This window comes from Amphiura filiformis, chromosome 2 (assembly GCF_039555335.1).
Source record: "Amphiura filiformis chromosome 2, Afil_fr2py, whole genome shotgun sequence".
Classification (NCBI taxonomy): domain Eukaryota; kingdom Metazoa; phylum Echinodermata; class Ophiuroidea; order Amphilepidida; family Amphiuridae; genus Amphiura; species Amphiura filiformis.
The window spans coordinates 50,511,998-50,534,943 of NC_092629.1; the positions used below are offsets into that span (position 1 = coordinate 50,511,998).

Consider the following 22,946-nt stretch of genomic DNA (forward strand, 5'->3'; position numbering starts at 1 on the left):
GTGCAACAAAATGTAAGAAAGGGATAACAGTCTCATGATGTATTAGAGCCATATAGGAAGAAGTTAGGAACATTGCAACGAAGCCGTGTACCGGTGACGCCAAGCTTACTCTGTGACATAATCTGCCCATAGCCAAGTTTCAGGGAACTCCGTACGGATTCGTGTTGTGGTGCCCTCTGTAGAAGAATCAAGAGCGATGCTTTCTTCGTTGGCTAAACCGGGACCAGCTCTATCGGCGGCAAAGTCGTCTTCGTAAAATGGCTGCGCAGCAACTGGCATGAATTCCAGGTAGCTGTGATACATGTCTATGAAGAGAACAAATTTACAAATGAAGTCAAATATTGCTGAAGATCGACCTTGTACCATGTCAAATTGAAGGTTTCCGAAGACAGCTGTCATTTGTACACCCAACTGTACCAGGAATACACCCAAATATATCAGGAATACACCCAAATTTATTAGGAATACACCCAAATATATCAGGAATACACCCAAATGTATCAGGAATGCACCCAAATGTATCAGGAATGCACCCAAATGTATCAGGTCATGAGTAAATGTATCAGGAATGCACCCAAATGTATCAGGAATACACCCAAATGTATCAGGAATACACCCAAATGTATCAGGAATACACCCAAATGTATCAGGAATACACCCATCCAAATGTATCAGGAATACACCCAAATGTATCAGGAATACACCCAAATGTATCAGGAATACACCCAGATGTGTTAAGAATACACCCAGATGTGTTAGGAATACACCCAAATGTATTAGGAATACACCCAATGGCAAAATATCAATGTGTACAATGCACAAGTTATGGAAGGACAGAAGCATCAGCAAGTCAAAGATTAGACTTGTTCTACTATGAATTTACTGATCACAACATATGTATGTAAAACATGGGTAATCAATGCTGCACATCAGAGATGGATAAACTTCAGTGGAGAAACTTCATCAATAAGGTCATGAATACTCGGTACTAGATATACCAAAAGGCCAAAAATGCTACCCATGTTTGCAGCACGTCCCGTATGGTCATTTGTACTGAGTAACTCCAGGAACATCAGGCTAGCGGCACTCTGTACAAATTGCCTATACCGATTCCGAAGACAAAACCTGTGGCACAGTCGCATCCCCTGCTTTGTACGTGTTTCCCCAGGTCACGGTCTGTCTACGTAACAAACAGTCAGGGTCAGAGGACAGCGCAATCTGTCTGCTGCCAATCCGTAATAGATCTATCAGTCGCCTTTTTGTACCGTTCGCAGAGTGTGACGTCTGCACAACAACAGCCTAATATAGGCATTGTACATTATTTTATATTTATATTGTTTCCTATGAGTTATTGTTGTTGTTCTAAATGTATTTTTTTGTCTTTTATATGAACGCACCGCCAATTTAGGCGCGTGCCGCCGATTCAAAAGCATCCGTTCAAATAAATAAATAAGTAATATAAATAAAATGGCTCCGCCCAATGAACCATACATCCAATAACACCGCCTTTTCGTAGCTACGTCACATTATAGCTCATTCATATCATTACATATTCACAATCACCTTTCGGCATTTGCGGCGTGACGAACAGACTCTTACACAGCTACCGAGCTCACACTGTCCTCACTTTAGCGATCGAAGTAGCGCCTCTCTTAATTTAGTACTCTCAGGGAACAGGGTCTATCCTTACCCTAACTCTATTAAAATTTTACAAAATTGCAAAACCACTGCGCACACATGCGTCCCATGTGATGCCATGACATAATCATTGTAAGCCATACATGCTTTTGTTGGCCGGACCAGCGAAAGACCTGCGGCTACCGGTTTCGGTTTGTGATCTCATGCTTGGCACACGAGGGGTCCAAGGTTCGAATCCGGGGGTTGTGAAGTAACTTCTTTGTTCATCTTCTTCTCTCTTATTGTTACAGGAAGAAAAACATAATACATTGATCTACATATTTACAAAATACAATAATTATACAGTAATAATAGTGTCATACTCATCCACAAATCTTAACCCTAATTACCCTAATAATATCATCATCATCATCATCATCATCCTAAGCAATCGTCAACCCACTGCAGGGTGAAGGCCTCTCCAAGGTGACGCCACTCTGATTTATTCCATGTCTTTCATATCCAGGTTACATCAAGAAATTTTGTAATTTCATATCTCCATCTAACTTTCTGTCTTCTTGGGTGCCTAGTACAATTCCTAGGTATCCATTCTGTAACCAGTTTGGTCCATCGTCCATCTGATGTTCTAGCTAGGTGACCAGCCCAAGACCACTTCTTTTATTTCACAGTCTGGATGACATCGGCAACCTGTGTCATACTTCTGATCAACTCCATTGTTTTTCTGTCTCTTTCTGTGATCCCCATAGCATGCTTCTTTCCATACTGTGTTGAGCTACTCTTAACTACTGCTCCATTCTCTGTGTCATGGACCAAGTTTCTGAGCCATATGGCATGGCTGGGAGGACACACTGGTTGTAGACTTTCTTATAAGGCCAAAAAAAGGGTTTGTCTCAAAGCTCATGAGTAAAAAACAAATGCGAAATGCAATTCCCGACTTGGTATTTTTATGGTATTTTCTCAGGGGGGGGGGCACTTACATTACGTGATGGACACCGTGCTCATGTATGGACTCTCGAAACGCACCCTAAACGAGTATTACTCAGCGCGTGCAAAACATACCCTGAACAAGTATTTTGCCATTTTTTAACACTAAGAAAGTAAAAAATCATGTTCAGGCTTTTGTTTAATATAAGTAGTTTGATGTTTCTTAATGTTTTACCCTACGATTTGTTCTGATAGAAGCCAAACAAAGCCTATTTCACCCTTTTTTATTTTGCCATTAAACTTTGGTACCCTAAAAGGCCTAAGCAAGTATTTTGCTTGGAAAAGTATACCCTTTTCCTGATTTTTGGCGTTTTGACACCCTAAACAGGTACAGCGCTGTACTTGCCCAATGCTGAAAAACAACCCTTTTTACTTGATTTTTTAAACGAGCATGGTGTCCACCTTGAAATACAAGTGGCCCCCGGGGGTATTTTGAGAAAAAAATCGTGATTTTCCCCAAATTTTTCCAGAAAAAAAAAATCTGCATTTCTTTTTTTTCAAATCGCGCAATTTTACAAATGCACACACGAGCATTGATACAAACCTTTTTTTTTTTTTGCCTAATAATAATATAATTAATAATAAGTTAATTATTCTAGGCTATTCCAGTTGAAATCAATACACCTCCTATGGAAGACATACAGAAGACATGATCTTAAAGCCATAATGTACGATCTTATAATATGAAATTGGTTCATTTTTTTTCAAACCTGATTTTTTTGCATATTCGTAATGTTTACACATGACCCAACTTGCACCTAAATGGAATCGGCCAAATTTGTTATCTTTGTATGTCAACAGAGCAAAGTTCGACATATTAGCATAATTTAAAAATTATGATAATATGTCCTCCCATAGAACTGCGTGTTAACTGTCCAAAATAACCAGTGGGGTTTCTTTCACTTTACCTTGCCATTTCAGCTCAAAATGAACAAAAACCCTTCTCGTAAGTTATAACTAATATTATTTCAACATTTTGAATAAAGAATAATAAAATCAAAATTTGACGGAAATCATACATTAAGGCTTTAATCTTCCACACTGGAGTGTGAATCTTCAAATGGTGTTATCTGAATAGTCCATTTGAAATCTATGATTATGGTCCATCCACAGGAGATGTATGGATTTTAACAGGAATTTCCTCAGAAAATCAACCACTCATAAGTACGTCATGATTAAATGCCAGCAAAGAGAGTGAGCGAATCCATAAAAGATGCAAGATTGACCATGAAAACCATGATAGCTGCCAGGTGTATAAGTGTACAATATATAATGCAGAAATTTGAAGTGTCTATTAATAGGGCAGCTATTATTATAACTCTAGATCACAGCAGCTAAAGGGAGTATCCCATCATGCATTGCAGTCTATCTGCTTGTCCCATAGCAAATGTATACAAAATATAAACAAGAGCCGTTTAGATATTGAGAGCTATGGATAGTTGCACAATACTTTAGAGATTATATTTTTTCATACAAAAGTCTAAGCTCCCTGATAAAAGCGAGTAATTGAAAGTTGGAGGGAGGGATTTTGTGTACACTTTCTATGGCATGTGCAGTTCTACTATGGTACTGCAGAGCATGATGGGATACACCTATCAGCTGCTGTGGCTCTAGATAGAGAGACAAGGGGAGAGAAAAATAGCTCTTAAGGCATGTTGGAGTAGTCATGATCATTCAGTTCCAAAAAAAAAAAAAAATCAATTTTCAGTATCTAGATTAGGGGATTAATGAAAAGTTACACCGTGAAAATTTGAATGGGTACAGAATGCAAAACATGCACTACTTCTTGAGATATGTTTGTTTTATGAAGATGTTTCATTTTAACCCCTTGAGCACTATCTGCTGATCTAACATTACCTCTGATTGGTCAATTACATGATATCTTCACTTTCATCACCAATCAGAATGGAGCTTTGCAAATAATTCACCCCAATTTTTTTACGTGGTGAAATTATTCTAACAATGTTGCTGATTGGGCCAACTGATAATGAAAAGCAAGTAGTTCTCACTCTTTACAAAACCAACAAAACTGTATTAAACTGATATTTGAATTCTTCGTCAAACCTGCTTGAACATTCAGAACAACTACTGTAACTAGCCTTAAGAGATAGCTGGGAAGGAGAGAATGGTACATGTATATATAAAAAAAAAGACCATGTTTACACCCCAAAATTGGCAAACTTTCCCATGACCAGACAATAAATGCCACCAAGCCACCATCCTGTAATAAAGTAAGCTTACTCAGCCACATAATCTGCCCACAGCCACGTTTCTGGAAACTCTGTACGAATGCGTGTTGTACTACTGCTAGATGCAGAAGCGCCCTCATTATCGAGATTTTTTCCTGGAGCTGGAGGAGGAGCGGCACCATCTGCAGCATCATCCGCATAATCAGGTCCTGCCGCGCCTGCTATAGGAGCAAACTCAAAATACCGGTAGTAATCAGGGTAACCTAGACAGAACGAAATAACATTCAAAACATGCATTAAAATGAGTACAAACAAGCCCTGTATTAGTTCAGCGATTCTTGAAATACCTCTTGATATTTTGAGACAATATCTCAAAACTTGGACTTATAATGTTAAAGCCTACACATGGCCAGCATGCAAAGCAATTAATGTAGATCTATGCAGATACAGGAATACAATGGAAAAAACATTCTCTGGCTACAGACGAATCCAACGAGCCAGTCATGGTCAGGATTTGGTCGGCCATTATTGGGTCCCCGGCGCACCACGCTGGTGTTGTGACTGCCCAATTGGGTGGATTAAAGCCGCTTAAAAAATCGATGTTATATTATATTGTGTTGTCAGCTTTCATCATTCTTTTGTCTATGTGTAACACAGGTGATGGAATGCAGTTTAAAATTTCCGCCAAGGACGCATAATTTCACATTTCAGGTGAGATATACTCAGCGGGACCCAGCCATGGCTGCCACTGAGGTGTAGGAATGTGTGAAATTGGATTTGTCTGTAAGAAACATCATGGAACCAAACAAGCAAGGAATATAACAGGAGAAGCTGTATTAATACATCATGGAACCAACCAAACAAGCAAGGAATATAACAGGGAGAAGCTGTATTAATATATACATCATGGAACCAACCAAACAAGCAAGGAATATAACAGGGAGAAGCTGTATATATACATCATGGAACCAACCAAACAAGCAAGGAATATAACAGGGATAAGCTGTATATATACATCATGGAATCAACCAAACAAGCAAGGAATATAACAGAGAGAAGCTGTATATACATCATGGAACCAACCAACAAAGCAAGGAATATTTCATGGAGAACACTTGTCAATGTGTCACAAAAAGGCGTAACCAGTGAGCAGATTGTCTCCTCGGAAAAGTAGGACAGAAAAATGATAACTGTCAAATCAGCAAATTTTGGCTGGTCATTCCTCTGTCCCCAATTTATTCTCAGTCACTGCAGTGGCGTATCAGGAATACACCCACATGTATCAGGAATACACCCAAATGTATCAGGAATACACCCAAATGTATCAGGAATACACCCAAATGTATTAGAAATACACCCAAATGTATTAGGAATACACCTAAATGTATTAGAAATACACCCAAATGTATCAGGAATACACCCAAATGTATTAGGAATACACCCAAATGTATTAGAAATACACCCAAATGTATCAGGAATACACCCAAATGTATTAGGAACACACCCAAATGTATTAGAAATACACCCACAATGTATTAGAAATACACCCAAATGTATCAGAAATATACCCAAATGTATCAGGAATACACCCAATGAAAAATGTCAAAATCTACCAAAATCTGGCTGGCAGCATCACACTTGGGGGGGGGACAAGATGTCCCACATGGGAGGCAGCTTCCCCTCTTGCTCCCTCCTCCCCCTCTTGCTATTCCACTGAGTGACCATTACCCCCAACACCTATGCTGGTTAAGCGCCTATTGTCACAACTATGAGGGTGTATGTCAGCTTACTCAACTTCACGCTCCAACCATAACCAGGTTTCTGGGAAAGACTGTCGAATACGCGTCCTGTCACTCTTGGTGGATTCTGCATATTTTGTTGTCATGGTATTGCTTTTTCCTATCCCAGTCAAACTTGTAATATAAAAAAAAGCCCTACACCAAAAACAAAATAACATGTCTGCTTGTTATGCATGCAGCAACATCCTCAAATGTATTAGGAATACACCCAAATGTATTAGAAATACACCCATATGCATTAGGAATACACCCAAATGTATTAGGAATATACCCGAATGTATTAGAAATACACCCAAATGTATTAGGAATACACCCAGATGTATTATGAATACACCCAAATTATTATTATTATTATTTATTCTTTCTTTATTGAGGGTTATACTGCTTCAGTGACAAGCACTGCTTTTCAAGCAGGCCCTCATTGATACATGTTATCAACAAAATATATTACGATAAACAATATTTACAAAATATCATACAGTATTTACAATATATTACAAATAAGTATAATGGTATCATCAACTACAAGATAATTATAAATACCATGATTCAAAATACAGAAATACAATAATTATATTTATATACAAAAATCAAGCAAGTAAATGAATAAAATATATATAAAGACAGGCCTAAATTTCTTTAATTTTTGATTGAAATTGGCCTGAAGTCATATTTTCCATCTGAGCTCTTACTGTGTATTATTAAATGTATTAGGAATACACCCAAATGTATTAGGAATACACCCAAATGCATTAGGAATACACCCAAATGCATTAGGAATACACCGAATGTATTAGGAATATACCCGAATGTATTAGAAATACACTCGAATGTATTAGAAATACACCCAAATGTATTAGAAATGCACCCGAATGTATTAGAAATACACCCGAATGTATTAGAAATACACCCAAATGTATTAGGAATACACCCAAATGCATTAGGAATACACCGAATGCATTAGGAATACACCCGAATGTATTATTAGGAATACACCCAAATGTATTAGGAATACACCCAAATGTCTTGGTAATACACCCAAATGTAATAAGAATACTCCCCAATGTCTTGGGAATACACTCAAATGTATTAGGAATACACCGAAATGTCTTCTTGGTGTTGATTAATCCATCAATCAATCAAATCTGCAACTATCCCTGGCCCTGGGCATCTCCTGTCCCCCTTGCATGATAATACATCACTTCTAGTTACAAAGGAATTTCTATAAAATACAATTTTAAAAATACCCCACAAAAGGGGGAGTTTGAGTGGTCAAGCTACTGCCTTATATGGTGTGTACCATAATGGTTTTACTACATAGTTGACATACTATAACCTTATATGGCATGAACCATTAAGGTTTTACTACATGGTTGACATATTACTACCTTATAGACCACTTGACATGTGACGTCATTGCCCGGCAGTATGCGCACGCATTATGGTACTTTCCATTGTCCTTTGCCCTGCAGTATGCGTGCGCATCGTAGTCTGCTCAGGGCATGTGTATTTTAAATCTCCTTTCATATAGTACAAGAAAGCCATTGAACAGTGAAGTGGTTCGTTCGGGCATATCGACAGACCAATCCCTCGCCTTTGTTGATAAGCAATGATGTAAAGTGGTCTATATGACATGTACCATGAGGGTTTTACTACATGGTTGACATACTACTGCCTTATATGGTATGTACCATGAAGGTTTTACTGCATGGTTGACTTACTACTGCCTTATATGACATGTACCATGAGGGTTTTACTAAATGGTTGACATACTACTGCCTTATATGGCATGTACCATGAAGGTTTTACTACATGGTTGACATACTACTGCCTTATATGTCATGTACCATGAAGGTTTTACTACATGGTTGACATACTATACTGCCTTATATGTAGACTTCTCCGTAGTCCACTTGCCAATTGTGCACTACTCTGGCTATTACATTTAAGCTTAAAACTCTGATTTAATTAATGAGTGCACAATTGATAGATTTTCACAACTGATCTTTTCAGTCACCGTCGCCCTCTGTTTGTTAGCTTCCCAAGTGGACTACTGACTTTGCCTTGAGAGTTAGGCCAATTTCTGGCCTAACTAAAATTGGTGATGATGTAATGCATCTTTAAAAATGAATCTGGCTTGTGATTGGTCGCCCAGATCTCGTTATTGTTTAAATCCTCCCGGTAGCGTACTGGTACCATTATAACTATACATGGTACACAACTATCTAGGGAATGCGGCGCTTTTGTGCTGGTGGATGAACGTATGCATCTAGCGCGTATTGTACCACCATGCTTAGTCTTGTGGTTAGATTTTATTGATAAACAAGTATGATTGACAGTGTGTGAGTCCCGGGGTAAAGTTTTGCTTAAAAGTGAAAGTCCATAGTCGGTTTTTCGGATAATAGACTGGCAGATTCTAAAATTAGAATTGTTCAGTATTGAAGTGTCATTATAATTATGCCATTATGATATGTTGCATTCAATAATATAAGCCTACGTAGGGCCTATACTTTACTTTTACTGTTACAAATATAATTATATAGCCTAAGCTTTTTCATAACCATTTTATACTAGTATTTTGATGTAGGCCTACTAAATATCAGTATAATTTCGAGTTCAACTGAATGCGTTCATCATGATTAATAACATTTTTATTTATCAAAAATCGACTATGGCATAGTCTACCTTATATGGTGTGTACGATGAAGGTTTTATTACAAGATTGACATACTACTGCCTTATTTGTTGTATAGGCCTATATACCAGAAGGTTTTACTACATGGTTGACATACTACTGCCTTATATGGTGTGTACCATGCAGAATGTTTGACATGGTTGACACACTACTGCCTTATATTAGGGATGACCATCATAATTTCATGTTGCCCCTATTGCTACAAAAGATTGTTTTCTGGAAAGAACTCATCAACAGAAGTATTTTGGTGGTTAAATGGTCAAAATCGGTCAAAAACTTTTCGAATTATGAAGTTTCAAAGTTTCCCATTCTGACCGGTCATTGGAACGAAATAAATTGACAAAAACTAAATATAGCAATGTGAGCAAAATTGGTATAAGCATATATTTACCTTTTAATATTTCTTTATTTTAATATATATAAAAACATGAAACAAGCATATTGTGAAAGTATCAAAGGGGTTTCTTATGAAATGGCACTTTACTAGTCAATAGCATTAAGTATTTCTTCAAACCGAGGCACTGAAATCATGCTTTTAGAAAACATTTGCCAAAAATCATCCATAATGGCCAAAGTGGCACAAAATCAAAAGTCCAGGTGAACTTTTTTTCCACAACAATATACACTACACATAAGAAAAATACTAATGTACTACAAGGGATTTTCAACATAGGAATCCAAATAATCAAGTACCAACATGCACAGCTTTGTCCTGATATCACTTCTGGGGTTTTAACAAAATGTTTAACCTCTATTGTGATTGGCAGCAGCATAAGGTATCTCTTTGATCAGTTAGAATTAATAGGTAAATTTTCACGGGAAAATTTTCTGGACACGTGACACCCCTGGGCGCAGACATATTAGCATTATGGAATGTGACCCCGAGCACAGCGGGTGGTCTTCCAATGTATTTGAATAGGAAGAATTTCTCCTTTGATGCAAAATAAGTAACTTGTCGCAAGTTAATAATATTATGGTAAGAGTTTCCGTAGATAAATATTTTTTTCCGTAGGTAGATATTTCTGAAATTACGTTTTGATGATATTGTGAAGAAATTAAGATTGCATGATATTTAATAAATTTGCAAGACACGAATTTCTATCGAAATTGCAGCCAAAAATACTATTCCAACTCAAAATTACTAAGACTTGAATAGCGAGGTCACCGCCGGGGGTCAGAGATCCGGCTCGAGGTCACGCTTACATTGATACCCATTGGTCACGTGTCCAGAAAATTTTCCCGTGAAAATATACCCATTAATGTAAACTGTTGATAGCTGATAATGCCCAGCCATTCAGCAAGTGGCTAATAACTGACCTTGATAGGCTTGAATGAATACTGTCATGTGCTACAAAACCATCACACTCCAGGGCCTGGTCACTCCATATGCTACAGGGAGCACAGTACTTTAACAATGGAGTGAAAGACTCATTATTGATTTGGCGCGTATTTTAAAAGTACGGCTCCTGTGCGTGTATAGCAGCAAGTCAGTGCAGATGGTATAAATATAAGAAAATGTTTAGGGTTGAGATCAGGTGAATAATACAACAAATGAGCACGAAACTTCACATTTATGTTCAGAAAGGTGTCTATTTAACATGATTCGAAAGGTGTTTGGAAATTCCAAAGGGAAGATGGTATTTAATTTTTAACTCGAGATCTACTTGTCCATTTTTTTAACCTTTTACAGAGGGTATGATAGAGGTAATAACGACAACTCTGCCAAATTACAGCTCAGTAGGTCAAGGTGTTCACCTGATCTTATTCATCTGAATATTTTGTGCCATTCTGAGCAGTGCTGCACTGGGCCACTGGCAATTACGCGCACTGTGGCGATGGACCAATTTTGACTCACATTTACAGAAAAACCAAATAAGTTATGATGCTGTAATTTGCAGGATACTGTATAAGTGGTAATTTTCGCGTACAGTTATTTTCGCGATTTGGAGTAAGAGACACATTTTCGCGAAAGTTATTTTCGCGATTGCCCAGTCCTTCTATATACTTGTAATACATTATTGCATACATTCGCGAGGTGTTATTTTCGCGGTTGAGCTCTAATCGCGAAATTCGCGAAAATAAAACCCTCGTGAAAATTACCACTTATACAGTAGTTACAAAACATAATTGGCATTAACATCTCCAATTTTTACAGAAAAATTATGAAAAATAAAAGAATGAGCTCAATCGTCCGTATTCCATAGTGGCGTATAGTGGGGCGCCGCGAATAATCAACTTTTCGAGAAAATCGGGTTTGAAGAAATGCCAATTTAAAATCGAGTTGTGTAAATCACACATTCATTATATTTTGTAAATGATGTGAAATTTCTGTAGTAAACTAAATAGATTTATTGTTATATATTTTTCAAAAGAAATAAATACATACTATTGCTGGCAAACTGAAAATAAAACTATACGTCACTATGGAAAACAAACAAAACGCAATACCCTAACCTAACGTTAACTGTGACGCCACCTCGGTCGCCGTGTAATCCCTATGGCGTTACTTTTAAGTCGTTCAGTATTCCATAGTGGCGTATAGGTCCGATACGATATGCACGCCACTATGACATACAATGTTTTTCATTTTTGCCAATATTTCATAATTATAAAATGTGTATAAAAAGTGGCGTATATAATTCGATACGCCACTATGGAATACTAAAAAATGTCACTTTGTAACTATACGCCACATTTAATTAATTAATTACTAATTAATTAGCTAATTATGACTGATAAGACTTAGAAAAAATGAAAGAGAACATCATTAAAAACATATGTGCCAATTTTCAAAAAAATGACCAAAAATCACTATACGCCACTATGGAATACAGCCGGTTTAATTTAGAAATGTCTGTGCAAGCAGTGCACAGTTGAGCTCCCTGCATGTCTATGGGAGTGTTCTAATCAAGTTGATGGTTCATTGGTCATCCCTACTTATATGGTGTATACACCAAAGGTTTTACTACATGGTTGACATACTACTGTCTTTCTTGCAAAATACCAGATTCAAATACTAGTGATAATAATATACAAATGAGATAAAGGGCAAGCCCAGAAGGCCAATGACCTGCAAGAAAGAAAACAAGGTCATAGGTCATGACCTATTGTCCTGATTAATAATAAATATATGAACATGAGATTAAGATTAAGCTGTAAACCAATGACAAGCAAGAAAAAAATAAGGTCATACATCATGACCATTTTGCAAAAGTTGCAAACCAATGACCAAAGAAAAAAAAGTGACTGCATAAGTAGAATTATTGGCGAGAGAAGTGTATGCAAATTAGTAGTAATGTCAGAGATAGGACATTATGAGCTATGTCAGATACAATCCATACAACTCTTATGGAAGACATGACCTTAATCTCCCACACTGGGAGCGTATATTTCAAATGGAGTTACCCATTCAGATAACCCCATTTGAAATTCACACTCCCTGTGTGGAAAGATTAGTCATGTCTTCCAGAGAAGGTGTAGGGATATCTTGCATAGCACAATGTGTTAACACTCTCCACCAAAATGATTCGCCAAGCATACTGTCAGCATTTTCCAGTGAACACACCTTTTTTAGTCCAATATGCGGTGAGATTGCACACATTGTGTAAGGGGCATGTAATGTAAGAACCCCAATGGTAAGGTCACAGTTCTTTAACCCCCACTACGACTGCTGTATACTCATGACCTATAAATATAGTACACAATTATCATGGAGTTCAAAGAACTGTGTCACTGTCTATGAGGCTATCTTCTTACTCTGCAACATAATCACTCCATAGCCAAGTCTCAGGAAACTCCGTCCTGATCCGTGTTTTTACAAGGTTATTATTATCTGGTGCAATATCACCGTTATTTGTTTCTTCGTCAAGTTCTGGGGCACCTCCAGCAGCATCACCTTTGGCTAAGTAGTCATATGGCATTCCAGCCGCTGGTGCAGGATATGGGACACCAGGAAGTGGGCCTCCGAGCCAACGATAGTCATCATCATAGTAATAATCTATAATATAGTACATATGCTCTGATTGGTTAATAACATCATATAATCATCTAAATAACCAATCAAAATCAAGTTAAGTAGTCATGTGGTATTTCAGCAGCTGGTGCAGGATATGGACCTCTGAACCAATAGTAATTGTCTATAATATAGTACATATGCTCTGATTGGTTAATAACATCATATAATCATCTGGGTAACCAATCAAAATCAAGTTAAATAGTACAAGACTCAATCATGCCATGCACAGACTTGTCAATATGGCGGTAAAATGTGGCATAGTGTTTAAGGCACTATTACCCAATAGCATAGTTGACAGCAGGAGATTTAGTATCTGCCCATCAAATGACAGGGATGTATTTTCATGCCCTTGTAATTAATGCTACTGTAGGGTCTTACTCAGCTACACTACGCAAAAAAAGTTTCTTTATGGTTAGGAAATTTACCCACTATTAAAATCTAGCGAATAATGTTGTACGTTTGCTCAATAATCGCATGCAGGTGATTGTCCTGCACACTTTGACACCTCAATCACTACCCTACGACACTCCTGAGAAAAGATATGAATATTTAAGTAACACGAGGTCGAAAAATGAAAATTGCAAAGAGGCCTATTCAAGTTTTCAGCATAAAAGAACACAAAAACAACAAACATGCAGATAACATTTTTTGTTTAATTGCTGAGTACATTTCAGGCATCATACTGCCGCTTCCAACTTCACTTGAGATTAATCTCTTTCTTTACCCGTCTTTCAATACTTTGTGTGTCCACCGTTGGCTTCCCTTACAGCAGCCACGCGGCGTCTCATACTCCTAATGAGGCGTCGAATGTTACCTTGCTCAACCCCGTTCCACTAGTTGATAACGATGCGACGCAATCCCACCAGCGTTATCTGCCTTTATCTTCTTTTGACTCGTTTCTTGTGCTGATCCCAAAGGTTCTCCAAGGGATTAAGATCAGGCTTCTGGAGGGCCACTCTATGTTATGTTATGTTCTAGTGTCTCAATTCCTTCTGCTTCCAGACCATGACCTGTTTTGAATCCCTTTTCCAAATCCATCTCTCAAAACGTAAATGTCTTAGTACCCACTCACCTTTGTCTTTGATCATTCATCTGCATAATAAGCAAAGGATTATCCAACATGCATCAAGGAAAACGCTTTAAATTAAAATTTAAAAGGCAGGAATAATGAAACTGTCTTGGATCAGTGAATCAGCTCTAAAATCGCTGAATATACCTCTTTGCAATTTTCATTTTCGACCTCGTGTTACTTAAACATTCATATCTTTTCTCAGGAGTGTCGTAGAGTAGTGATTGAGGTGTCAAAATGCGCAGGACAATCACCCACATGCGATTATTGAGCAAACGTACAAAATTGGTTGCTAGATTTTAATAGTGGGTAAATTTGCTAACCATAAAGAAACTTTTTTTGCGTAGTTTATATAGTCACAAATGTATTAGGAATACATCCAAATGTATTAGGCATACACCCAAATGTATTAGAAATACACCCTAATGTATTAGAAATGCACCCGAATGTATTAGAAATGCACCCGAATGTATTAGAAATACACCCGAATGTATTAGAAATAAACCCAAATGCATTAGGAATACACCCTAATGTATTAGAAATACACCCAAATGTAATAAGAATATTCCCCAAAGTCTTGGGAATACACCCAAATGTATTAGGAATACACCCAAATGTCTTCTTGGTGTTGATTAATCCATCAATCAATCAATCAAATCTGCAACTATCCCTTGCCCTGGGCATCTCCTGTCCCCCTTGCATGATAATATGCTACTAGTTACAAAGGAATTTCTATACAAAAGTACAATTTTACAAATATAATACATTAATACGCCACAAAAGGGGAGTTTGAATTGACATACTATACTGCCTTATAATGTTGTATATATACCAGAATGTTTTACTACATGGTTGACATACTACTGCCTTATAATATGGTGTAGTATATACATAGTTGACATACTACTGTCTTACTTGCAAAATACCAGATTCAAATACTAGTGATAATAATATACAAATGAGATAAAGGGCAAGCCCAGAAGGCCAATGACCTGCAAGAAAGAAAAGGAGGTCATAGGTCATGAACGTGAGATTAAGATTAAGCTATAAACCAATGACAAGCAAGAAAAAAATAGGTCATACATCATGACCATTTTGCAAAAGTTGCAAACCAATGACCAAAGAAAACAAAAGTGACTGCATTTGTAGAATTATTGGCGAGAGAAGTGTATGCAAATTAGTAGTAATGTCAGAGATAGGACATTATGGGCTATGTCAGATAAAATCCATACAACTCTTATGGAAGACATGACCTTAATCTCCCACACTGGGGGTGTATATTTCAAATGGAGTCACCCATTCAGATAACCCCATTTGAAATTCACACTCCCTGTGTGGAAAGATTACAGTCATGTCTTCCACAGGTGTAGGGATATCATCTTGCATAGCACAATGTGTTAACACTCTCCACCAAAATGATTCGCCAAGCATACTGTCAGCAGTTTCCAGTGAAAACACCTTTTTTAGTCCAATATGCGGTGAGATTTAACACATTGTGTAAGGGGCATGTAATGTAAGAACCCCATCGGTATGGTCACAGTTCTTTAACCCCCACTACGACTGCTGTATACTCATGACTTATAAATATAATTAATGAGTACAAAATTATCATGGAGTTCAAAGAACTGTGTCACTGTCTATGAGGCTATCTTCTTACTCTGCAACATAATCACTCCATAGCCAAGTCTCAGGAAACTCCGTCCTGATCCGTGTTTTTACAGGGTTATTATCTGGTGCAATATCGCCGTTATTTGTTTCTTCGTCAAGTTCTGGGGCACCTCCATCACCTCTGGCTACTGGTATTCCAGGTGCTGGTGCAGGAAATGCAGGAACTGGGCCTCCGAACCAATAGTAATTATCTATAATATAGTACATATGCTCTGATTGGTTTTATAACATCATATAATCATCTGGGTAACCAATCAAAATCAAGTTAAGTAGTCATATGGTATTCCAGGAGCTGGTGCACGACATGGACCTCTGAACCAATAATAATTATTTATAATATAGTACATATGCCCTGATTGGTTAATAACATCATATAATCATCTGGGTAACCAATCAAAATCAAGTTAAGCAGTCATATGGTATTCCAGGAGCTGGTGCACGATATGGACCTCTGAACTAGAACTGGCTCCGTTCCTCTGACTGCGTTGCCCCAATTGCGAGCGGGAAGCGCGAGCGGTGGTTTAGGGAGTTGGATTGTCATTAATATCATGAGCACGTAACCAGTGCTACCTCTGAACCAATAATAATTATTTATAATATAGTACATATGCTCTGATTGGTTAATAACATCATATAATCATATGGGTAACCAATCAAAATCGAGTTAAGTAGTCATGTGGTATTCCAGGAGCTGGTGCACGACATGGACCTCTGAACCAATAATAATTATCTATAATATAGTACATATGCTCTGATTGGTTAATAACATCATATAATCATCTGGGTAACCAATCAAAATCAAGTTAAGTAGTCATATGGTATTCCAGGAGCTGGTGCACGACATGGACCTCTGAACCAATAGTAAATATCTATAATACAGTACATATGCCCTGATTGGTTAATAACCTCATATAATCATCTGGGTAACCAATCAAAACCAAGTTTATTAGTACAAGACTCAATCATGCCATGCACAGTCTTGTCAATTTGGGCGGTAAAATGTGGCATAGTGTTTAAGGCACTATTACCCAATAGCATATTTGACAGCACAGGATTTAGTATCTGCCAATCAAATGACAGCAAAATATTTTCATGCGCTTGTAATAAATCCTACTGTAGCGTCTTACTCAGTCACACCATAACCAAGTTTCAGGGAATTGTGTCCGCATTTGTGTGGTTTGGGACACATTTTTGTTATCACCATTTTCTGCTTCTAATGCAGGTAAATAAGCAGCATCCATCTCAGCATCCATAATAACTGTATCACTACTTGCAGAAAGAAACGCTGACGAATAATAAATGTCTGTGATACCTACATAACAGAGAGAGGAATACACCCAAATGTATATATTAGGAATACACCCAAAATGCATTATTAATACACCCAAATGTCTTAGGGATACACCCAAACGTATTAGGAACACACCCATATTTATCAGGAATACACCCAAATGCATTAGGAATACACCCAAATGTAGATGCCTATGATTCAAAGGGCCTTCCTCTGGATAGTCTAGTAATCCTCGAGTGGTGGAGCTGGTACTCATCCAAGACAATTCCACCACACTGCAAACTTGAGCCTTGTAAATGGTTGCTCTGCCTCTGACATCAAGTTTCTTGCAACTCTCTTCAGAAAGCCCAGCTTCTGTCCTCCTCTGGATGAGATGTTAGAAATGTGCTTTGTCACAATTGCTGACTTGTCATGCACATTCCACAATCACATGTTGCAAATTCTACTCTCTGTAATTGACCATATCCCATATGAAATGATGCAAATTCTAGTCATTGATTGGTCATATCCCATATCACATGATGCAAATTCTAGTCCCTGATTGGCCATATCCCATAACACATAATGCACATTCAAACTTGCCAAACACACATCAGTTTCCATTCTACCATAATCAGTCCTATACATGGATATTATAAAGTGGATTTTATAAATTCGAGTACAGATCATGGGAACAGCCATTATAAGACCATCCATTGGCAGATAGATGCCTGGCAGATTTTTCGCTAAACCCACAAGTATAGGAGTGTGCATAATAAAATAATCTAGAGATACACTCTTGGGTGAGTTGGTACTCTTTGATTCTATCTCATTGATCAGCAGACCATAACACCCAAATGTATTGGGAATACACCCAAATGTATTACGAATACCCCCTTAATGTATTAGGAATACACCCAAATGTATTAGAAATACACCCAAATGTATTAGGAATACACCCAAATATATTGGAATACACACAAATGTATTAGGAATACACCCGAATGTATTTGGAATATACCCAAATGCATAAGGAATACACCCAAGAGTATTAGAAATACACCCAAAAGACCACCCACTGATGAGGTTACATGCCACAGTGGCAGAAGTCATGTCTCCAAGCTGTCAATTTTATTAAATCTACTTTACTACTCTACTTTTAATATAGGACTGATGATGATCTTTCACATTGGGCTATTCGTGTTGAATTCCATACACCTCCTATGGAAAACATGACCTTGATCATCAACACAGGGAGTACTAGTGCAAATGGGGTTACCAACATGGGTGATCATATGGAAAAGTAGTCTCTTTTGCTCAAATAAAAGGGGTACCCCAGTTAAGCAATGGGAGAAAATTGTCTTTTTCCACTTTCAACTTCAATTAATATAAAGGGAAAGTCTTTTATTTTTTGGCTCACTCTTAATTGTCTCATGTATATATTAAACTTTACTTTCCCTGATTTTCTAGGAAATCTGATGAAAGACCTCGCCGTACAGGAGCACTAAACACCGCGAGGTATTCCCATAATCTCACTCGATTTACGGCGAAATACACTGACATGCACCCTGTGTCATTAAAGTAGTGTGCTATAGACGGCCCTCACTTGATAATAGAAAGTCAGATTAACTTGGCTCAAACGGTATTTCCTAGAAATACTTTGCCAGTTTCTACTCTCTAAAAAGGAATCTGATTGGTTACAAAATGTCGTCGTACCGTAGGAAAAACCATACCCTCTTCCGTACAGCCCTGCTTAGTGTGTTGTGTGGTAATGAATGCATTATGCATTGACCTTGAACGCCTCTGTACACACAGCGTGCACACACCGGAGTCGAGTATAATTTATTTAAAGAGACTTTCATAGGAAAACTTTTACATATGCCATTTGGATTCTACACCCCCTCTTGTGTGTGAGATTAAGGTAATGTCTTCCACAGGGGGTGCATGTGTGGATCCCCACTGGAATAGATCATAAATATAGAGCAGACAACCAATAATGGGTGGCTCTATTTGAAATCTACACCCCCTGTGTTGAGATTAAGGTCATGTCTTCCATAGGGGGTATATGGATTTCAACTGGAATAGCCCATTTCTTACTCCGTCCAATTATCCACCCAGAGCCACGTTTCGGGAAACTGAGATCGTATTTGGGTTTTAACAGGTTTGACAGGATCATTCCTTTTTGGTGGTTGAGGCGATTGAGGTGAGTTAGGAGGTGGTAGTCGTGGTGAGCCGCCCGCCAATGCGGGGAAACCAGCTCCAGCTCCGGGTAGCCCCGGACCAGCCATAGGTCGAAATACAGGTCTAAAGGGTCTCTCTGCAACAGATTTCATAATTTCTATTATAGAATACACCCAAATATATTAGGAATACACCAAAATGTATTAGGAATACACTCAAATGTATTAGGAATACACCCAAATGTATTAGGAATACACCCAAATGTATTAGGAATACACCCAAATGTATTAGGAATACACCCAAAAGACCACCCACTGATGAGGTTACATGCCACAGTGGCAGAAGCCATGTCTCTGAGCTGTTGATTTTATAAAATCTACTTTATATTAATATAGGACTGATGATGATCTTTCACATTGGGCTATTTGTGTTGAAATTCATACACCTCCTATGGAAAACATGGCCTTGATCTTCAACACAGGGAGTACTAGTGTGAATAGGGTTACCTAAATGAGTGACTCCATTTGAAATATATACCCCCTGTGTGGGAGATTAAGTTTATGTCTTCCACAGGGGGTGTATGTGTGGATTCCCACTGAAACAGATCATAAACAATATAGAGCAGACGACTCTGAATGGGTGGCTCTATTTGAAATCTACACCCCCCCTGTGTGGAAGATTAAGGTCATGTCTTACATAGAGGGTGTATGGATTTCAACTGGAATAACCCATTTCTTACTCTGTCCTATTATCCACCCAGAGCCACGTTTCGGGAAACTGAGTTCGAATTCGGGTTTTAACGGGTTTCACAGGATCATTCCTTTTCGGTGGTTGAGGTAATTGAGGTGAGTTCTGAGGTGGTAGTCGTGGTGAACCGCCCGCCAATGCGGGGAAACGAGCTCCGGGTAGCCCCGGACCACCCATAGGTCGAAATACAGGTCTAAAGGGTCTCTCTGCAACAGATTTCATAATTTTAATTATAACCATTTAGCAGCATAATTGGGAATTTCTATTATTGAATTCACCCAAATGTATTAGGAATACACCAAAATGTATTAGGAATACACCCGAATGTATTAGGAATACACCCAAATGTATTAGGAATACACCCAAATGTATTAGGAATACACCCGAATGTATTAGGAATACACCCAAATGTATTAGGAATACACCCAAATGTATTAGGAATACACCCAAATGTATTAGGAATACACCCAAATGTATTAGGAATACACCCAAATGTATTAGGAATACAAATGTATTAGGAATACACCCAAATGTATTAGGAATACACCCAAATGTATTAGGAATACACCCAAATGTATTTGGAATACACCCAAATATATTAGGAATACACCCAAATGTATTAGGAATACACCCAAATGTATTAGGAATACACCCAAGTGTATTAGGAATACACCCAAATGTATTAGGAATACACCCAAGTGTATTAGGAATACACCCTAATGTATTAGGAATACACCCAAATGTATTAGGAATACACCCAAATGTATTAGGAATATACCCAAATGTATAATACACCCGATGCATTAAGAATACACCCAAATGTATTAGGAATACACCCAAATGTATTAGGAATACACTCAAATGTATTAGGAATACACCCAAATGTATTAGGAATACACCCAAATGTATTAGGAATACACCCAAATGTATTAGGAATACACCCAAATGTATTAGGAATATACCCAAATGCATAAGTAATACACCCAACGCATTACTGAATACACCCAAATGTATTAGGAATACACCCAAATGTATTAGGAATACACCCAAATGTATTAGGAATACACCCAAATGTATTAGGAATACACCCAAGTGTATTAGGAATACACCCAAAAGACCACCCACTGATGAGGTTACATGCCACAGTGGCAGAAGCCATGTCTCTGAGCTGTTGGTTTTATAAAATCTACTTTATATTAATATATAGGACTGATGATGATCTTTCACATTGGGCAATTTGTGTTGAAATTCATACACCTCCTATGGAAAACATGGCCTTGATCTTCAACACAGGGAGTACTAGTGTGAATGGGGTTACCTAAATGAGTGATACCATTTGAAATATATACCCCCTGTGTGGGAGATTAAGTTTATGTCTTCCACAGGGGGTGTGTGGATTTCAACTGGAATAGATCATACAAAGAGCAGACGACCCGTAATGGGTGGCTCTATTTGATATCTACACCCCCTGTGTGTGAGATTAAGGTAATGTCTTCCATAGGGGGTATATGGATTTCAACTGGAATAGCCCATTTCTTACTCCGTCCTATTATCCACCCAGAGCCACGTTTCGGGAAACTGAGTTCGAATTCGGGTTTTTACGGGTTTCACAGGATCATTCCTTTTTGGTGGTTGAGGCGATTGAGGTGAGTTAGGTCGAGGTACTAGTCGTGGTGAACCTGCCGCAAATACCGGGGAATCGAAAGCACCGTCGGGTACCCCCGGACCAGCCATAGGTCGAAATTCAGGTCTAAAGGGTCTCCCTGCAACAGATTTCATAGTTTTAATTATAACCATTTAGCAGCACATTTGGGAATTTCTATTATAGAAAAGTATAAGTGCTAAGAATAAGTGCTAATTCTATTGTGCAAGAAATACACACCCAAATGTATTAGGAATACACCTGAATGTATTAATAATACACCCAAATGTATTAGGAATACACCTGAATATATTAATAATACACCCAAATGTATTAGGAATACACCCAAATGTATTAGGAATACACCCAAATGTATATAAAAATTATTACTCTTGAGGTACTATTACAATCTCATGTCCATTAATAAAAGAAAACAGCAGGCTGAAATATAAAATAATAATATATGTGCTAATTCTATTGTGCATAAATGCACATCATGAGAATCACAAGAAACAACAAATACACACCCAAATGTATTAGGAATACACCTGAATGTATTAATAATACACCCAATGTATTAATAATACACCCAATGTATTACGAATACACCCAAATGTATTAGGAACACACCCAAATCAATTATATTAGGAATACATCCCAATGTATTAGGAATACACCCACCCCACAAGTATTAGGAATACACCCACCCCACAAGTATTAGGAATACACCTACCCCACAAGTATTAGGAATACATCCAAATGTATTAGGAATACACCCAAATGTATATAAAAATTATTACTCCTGAGGTACTATTACAATCTCATGTCCATTAATAAAAGAAAACAGCAGGCTGAAATATAAAATAATAATATGAAATACATGAGTGATAATAAATATCACCAATTGAAGCCTTTGAGATATGACATGTGATGAGGATGACAGATCCAAGATTTAGTTCCAGTCTATCTCAACTGCTCATATAAAGCACAGTAGACTTGTATGGAGATCTTATTCAAGTGCACATTCAATGTGCATAATCAGCCCTTGA

At 37.8% G+C, this 22,946-nt stretch overlaps 1 protein-coding gene across 1 annotated transcript in view; it reads right to left on the reverse strand.

Annotated features, from left to right (window-relative positions):
- Window positions 1-22,946, reverse strand: part of LOC140141264 (CD109 antigen-like) — a 139,957-nt gene that overhangs the window by 31,883 nt on the left and 85,128 nt on the right. Inside the window, exons 22-24 of the mRNA XM_072163076.1 lie at window positions 17,259-17,369; window positions 16,063-16,248; window positions 13,062-13,302 (exon numbers count right to left, since the gene is read on the reverse strand). Coding sequence (XP_072019177.1) covers window positions 13,062-13,302; window positions 16,063-16,248; window positions 17,259-17,369 — 538 coding nt within the window. The remainder of the gene's footprint in view (window positions 1-13,061; window positions 13,303-16,062; window positions 16,249-17,258; window positions 17,370-22,946) is intronic.